This window comes from Apaloderma vittatum, unplaced genomic scaffold, assembly GCF_000703405.1.
Source record: "Apaloderma vittatum isolate BGI_N311 unplaced genomic scaffold, ASM70340v1 scaffold23435, whole genome shotgun sequence".
Lineage (NCBI taxonomy): Eukaryota > Metazoa > Chordata > Aves > Trogoniformes > Trogonidae > Apaloderma > Apaloderma vittatum.
This window is the reverse complement of record NW_009719250.1, coordinates 25,423-31,127: the sequence shown is the minus strand read 5'-3', so window position 1 is coordinate 31,127 and position 5,705 is coordinate 25,423. Positions and strand designations below refer to the sequence as shown.

Sequence of the window (5,705 nt, the reverse complement as noted above, 5' to 3'; positions counted from 1 at the left end):
CGCGCCCCCCCCCCCGCCCCGGCCCGCCACTCTGCGGTAAGCACGAGGTCGCCTTGTCCTCCACAGGTGCTGCAAGAAGCCTCAATATCCGCCTCTCTCCTTTATCCTGCTGGCTCAAGCAGGGGGAACCAGCTTGTTACTGGTAACCTTGAGACGTCAGGACTAACTCCCCTGTCTAGCTGGGAAAGCAGATTTTAGCATCAGCAGCTCTGTCCTCTGACACGGGTCACCCATGTGTGTGTCCTCGTTTGCAGCAAGGGTGGTGGGACATTGCACTGGGGTGAACCTCGATCTCCAGACGGGATGGAGTTCCCAGGCATGGACTGGAGTGTGTGGTATTGTGGGGAGGTGCTGGGCAGCATATTTAACCAATCCCCTTTTGTTCCCCAGGTGTGTCTCTGACAGGCAAAGGTCGTTTGCACTCGGGATCCAGTGGATTGTAGTACGAACACTAGGTATGGAACAGAGTGCATGTGTGCCTCGGGATGGTCCATTGGTTTTGTGGAGCGTGTTACCTAAGAATCCTAGAATGGCCTGGGCTGGAAGGGACCTTAGAGATCATCTAGTCCAACCTCCCTGTCACGGGCAGGGACGCCTCTCAACTAGATCAGGCTACTCAAGGCTCCGTCCAACTTGGCCTTGAACACCTCCAGGGAGGGGGCAGCCACATCATCTCTGCGCAATTTATTCCAAAGTCTTGCCACCCTCGTACTGAAGAATTTCTTCCTAAGGTCCAATCTAAATCTATTCTCCTTCAACTTAAACCCATTTCCCCTTTAAAACATGCTGGGTTAGAAAAGAAGGGGATGGGGCATGTGTTGTCAAAATGAGGTTGCTTTCTCCTGTTTGCTGTCATCCAGGCAAACCTAATTCCCTTTGCATGTGATGTGTAAACCGAATGAAGGGTTCTGTAACATGTCACAGGTGGGGTAGAGGAGCCATGTCCTGGCAACATGTCCTTGTTGTAAGAATAAAGGAGCAGAGGCATTGAAGCTCCTGTGTATGTCATTTGGGTTTTGTGCAACGTGTGGGTCAGGATGGTCAAAAGACCTGCTGGACGCTCGGATCTTGAAATTCAGCGGGTTTTGGATACCTTGGGGCTTTAGACATTGCGGGATGAGTTTGCTTAATCATGGTGGCAGCAGAGCCTGATGGTTTTCTCCAAGCTCCTTGTGTCTTTGCAAGGCTGGTGCTGCTCAGACTGAAGGTCTGCTCTCTCTTCCCACAGGAGGCATCCCTGGTCCCATCGCCTTTGGGTCCATGATCGATAAATCCTGCCTGCTCTGGCAGGACCAATGCGGCGAGCAAGGTTCTTGCTACGTTTATCAGAACTCAGCCATGAGCCGATACACGCTCATCGCTGGCCTCGTCTACAAGGTGATGCTGCCTGTTAACTTCACTCCCTGATAAAGCAAATAGGTTCTTTAGGAGACAGCGTTTTGCTCTGGGAGAGGATTTTACAAAATTGGGTTGTCCTGATCTGCCCCACCCCAGCCCATATTAGACCTTTACACAATAAATGTTCTCGGGCGAGGCAAAAGCTCTGTTTGCTTCTCCCCAGGTAAGAGCACTCCAGGCACCATCATTCTCTTAAATACTTCTTACTTTTTAGGCTTAAAGCTTCTGTTGCACCATCTGAAATATCTCCCAACAGGAGATACAGTTACCAAAGTGATTTTTCCTAAAAATGAAGTAAAATATATTACTGCAGTGTGTTAGTTAGAATGAGAGATGACACTGTGGGCAGGCTGTAAATAACCGTTCCCCCATCACCACTAGAAAATAAGAGAACTTAGCTGTATATTTCTTATTTATTAGCTGAAAACCATCATTTTAACTGTTCCCAGACAAGCACTTGCCCCACATAGTAGTGTTTCATAGTTGCTGTGACAAAGAGACTTTCTAAAACCCTCCAGCAAACTGCTCACGCGGTGCCAGTCCTCACAGCACCATGCTTGGGTGTCTGTGTGGGGCTGAGCAGCTTTCCAAGTTCTCGCTGTCCCGTCGCTACGGGGCTGGGTGAGGTCAAATTTTTATCCTCCGTCTCTTCGTGCTGGTCTGTTACCCAGGCTGGCCTTTCAGCATCGTCTCCTCCCCAAAGCTTGATCAGCAAATCTCACCCCAAATGAGGGCCAGGCACCTGGATTGGGGGGGAGCAGAGAGTAACGGGGTGTCTTTGTGGCCGCAGGTGCTTGGGACAACCTTCTTCATAGTCGCCTGTTTACTCTACAAACCCCCACCTCCGGAGTCTGCTCCAGGCAGCTCGGATGCATCTGAAAGTGGCAACGGTGACCTCCAGGAACACAAGCCTTCGCTGCCAGCTGAAGAGGATATATAGCACTGTGCATGTGCAAGTGACTTCTTCAGTCTCAAAAGTACAATGAGAAGGTGTTATGCAGTCCCTAGAGGTTTTTAAATTAATAGTAATATTATCACTTTTTTTAGTTCAAGTTAAGTAATTTAATAAGTGGCAACGGTGACCTCCAGGAACACAAGCCTTCGCTGCCAGCTGAAGAGGATATATAGCACTGTGCATGTGCAAGTGACTTCTTCAGTCTCAAAAGTACAATGAGAAGGTGTTATGCAGTCCCTAGAGGTTTTTAAATTAATAGTAATTATCACTTTTTTTAGTTCAAGTTAAATAATTTAATTAACCACTGGTGTGCTTGCTATTTTCTTAAGAGCAGAAGCACGTTTGAAATTGTGCGCTGATGCCATATGCAGTTATTTGATTTTATTTAAAGAAAGGGCTACCGTAGCTTTATTCTATGTCTGTGACAAGCAAGGACCGCATTCTCCACTCGTGGAAATAAGCACCGGTAACTCCAATGGAGCATGTGAGATTTAAACCACCAGAGGATCTGGATCCTAATATCTCAGTTGTAAAGCCAAGTGTAGCAAAACTTCTGTTGAGACTTCCTAAGCCTGAGAAGAGGCCTGTTGTCCTGCAGTCTGCACTGTGAAGAGGACAACTGGCCCTTCAACTACTGTATGCAAAGCAGATGGCCCTGACAGTGTCCTCCTCCTTCCTGTGACGTAGAGCATTGCTCCTTTTGTTCAGGAGCAGGTTATCTAATTATGCAAATTCGTATTACTGTGCAATGGGAGACGGGTTTGGGAGAAGATTTGTCTAGCGAATTGATCAGTACACTACGGGCAGCCATCCCCGAGAGCTGCCGAGCACTGTACATTCACCACCTCATTTCATTGCAGGGTTTATACCATGGTGAAACTTTAATTTTTTTTTTCTTGTGTTGTTTAAAGGTAATGCCTTTTGTAATGTACTGTGCAAAACTTGAACTTGTTGCTGTTTGCTGGGCATGGGAAAACATGAGATACGGATCTATGCAGTGCTTCTCTTTGGTTGCTTTGTAAAGATACTGAGTTTGGGCAGATGAGAAAAGTCAGAATTGGTTTTATTTGTCTCTAGTTTAAGGAATAGCTTGCCCTAATGATGGACTATCTTGTGGAAAGGGGATGCTGACTTGTAATCAGCCTACTTGCAAGTAGACAGGGCAGCGTTCCCAAAATGACCTCTGAATGTGCACTTGCAATACTGACCAGGACCTTCCTGAGAGGGAAGAGTGGAATTTGGGCGGATGTGTGTCTGGCTTCCCTCTCAAGCCAGATCAGGTGAGGTTAGTGCTTAGTCTGCCTGTATTTGCACAGCCACACGATCCAGGCCAGCCCCTGGAGTCTTACACTGTATAACCTGTGTTCACGAGGACGGGACCTTCATTGCTGAGCTGCAAAACTGGCACTTCTTTTGTGCCAGCTGCTACTTAGAATTACTTTGTGGATGGCATTTTGTGTGTTTATGCTTTCATGAATGGACACGTGATGGGCATTTGTTTCCTTCGTTAGCAAAGGACTGACTCTCAGTGTGGAGGCGAAGCCGTTCCCGTTGCAGACGGGTTTGCAGCTCTCAGTGTGGGGTCGATCTTCAGGTTGATGGTGGTCAAGAAAGCAGCTTCTTCCATTCACACATCCCCTTCCACCAAAGCCAAGTAGTGACCTTGCCACTTCCAAAGCCCTTGTTTAACAGCCTCTGTCAGGCAATGGGAGTGATTTGAGCATCTCCAGTCACTGCTGGAATAACTAGAAGTGCTCAGGGTGAGATGGAGGGTGACTTTTTGCTGTTTGAGCCCAGGCAACTGGTACCCAGGCTGGGGTACAGTGTGTAGAGGAGTCTGGCTTTTCCAGGAAAGGAGGATTAGACCCACTGATGCAAGAATTACTCCCAACACCGCCCAAACACCAAAGGCTTCTTCACAACCTCCACCTGGGTTTGGAACCACCTGCACACACCAGCCTGACTCCAGGCCTTGCCCAACGATTGCCTCTCCCGGCTTACAGACACTTTGGGTGCCAGCAGGGATCTTTGATGGGAGAAATGCATGAATGTATTTTGGGAACGTATTTTATGTATGATGTATTTATGAGAGGTAGAAGTTTTTCTTAATATATATATATGGGTATTGCAATGCAATTCTAATGTTTATAAAATGAGCTTTATCTCAGTGCGTTGTTTCCAGAGCGAAAGAAAAGCTCATGGGATTCTGGGCATTTATTATGTTGCTGTGAGACTCGTAAGTCATGGGCTTGAGTAAGCAGCAACAAGGCATTCCTTTTCCATAAACAGGTTATGTAGGTGTACAGGTAATGTAAAATGTTTAAAAGTATGTTTCCCAGTCTCTTATGAAGTATTATATTGCTCTAAAAGCATAGAAATATAATGACTATTTCACAGATACTTGTGTGTGTATTTTTCACCTGTTGCCACCCTTTCCCAGCTGATGTTCTCAGCAGGGGTGGGCTGGATCCGTGCTGCCCGGGAAGCCCGTGCTACAGAGCTAACAGGGTTTGCTGCAGGTGGTTGTGGTGTCTCCAAGGAGGAGAGTTTGGATTTAGGTCTGTGCTTCAATCCTAGTGTTGCTAAAACCCCTTGTGGACACAGGAGGTGCAAGCAGCAGCATCTAACTGGTGGGACAGCAGGTGACATGGGTTGGTGTCCCCCACTGACTTACCTTCTCCTCCTGAGACAGTGGATAATCACTTCTGAGGGCAAAATGAGGGGTTTGGTTGCTGGGGAAGAAGAATAAAGAAGGCAAGATGAAACCTTCACTGCCCTCCTTCATCCACAGACCAACCCCGTTAAAGCCAGAGAGTTTCTCCCAGACCTTTAACCAGAAATGAGGTCAAAGTCCTGTGTCACCTATGGTTTGCTTAAGGGGTGATTCATGCTGTTAAAGAATACAAGCAAACAGTGGTAGGTACTGAGGAAAAGCCACGAGGAAGTAAAACAAGTGAGCACCCAGAAGGGAGTACGAAGCAGGAAGAAGTGAACGTTATTTATCGCAGACAAAACCGCAGGCAGTAAATGAGCCGTTTTTCTCCCGTGAATAGTTTGTCTGGAAGCTTCCTGGAGTTTTTTAAATGACAGCAAATAAAGGCTTTGAATGTGATGTGCAGATGGTTTTGCAGAGCTTCTTCCCCTGTTCCCACTGCTGAGCTGTCTCCCCTACACCCGGGTGTGCAGAAGAGCCTCGATTTCCCCATCCCGGCAGCTGCAGCCCCTCAGCTTCCCAGGCTCCCTCCCTGCAGCCCAGCCTTCATTCTTCCATAGACTGGAATGGGAGCAAGCACTGATGATACATTTTTTATATGTAGATTAATATAATTCGGGAAGAAAAAAGAAAAAAAAA

General features: G+C 47.3%; 1 protein-coding gene across 1 annotated transcript in view; it reads left to right on the top strand.

Moving 5' to 3' along the window:
- The window catches only part of SLCO4A1 (solute carrier organic anion transporter family, member 4A1), a 12,624-nt gene extending 10,286 nt beyond the window's left edge, over positions 1–2,338 (top strand). Inside the window, exons 8-11 of the mRNA XM_009870563.1 lie at positions 1–36; positions 391–455; positions 1,229–1,377; positions 2,189–2,338. The exon at positions 1–36 is cut by the window's left edge and continues 149 nt beyond it. Coding sequence (XP_009868865.1) covers positions 1–36; positions 391–455; positions 1,229–1,377; positions 2,189–2,338 — 400 coding nt within the window. The remainder of the gene's footprint in view (positions 37–390; positions 456–1,228; positions 1,378–2,188) is intronic.
- Positions 2,339–5,705: the final 3,367 nt, after the last annotated feature.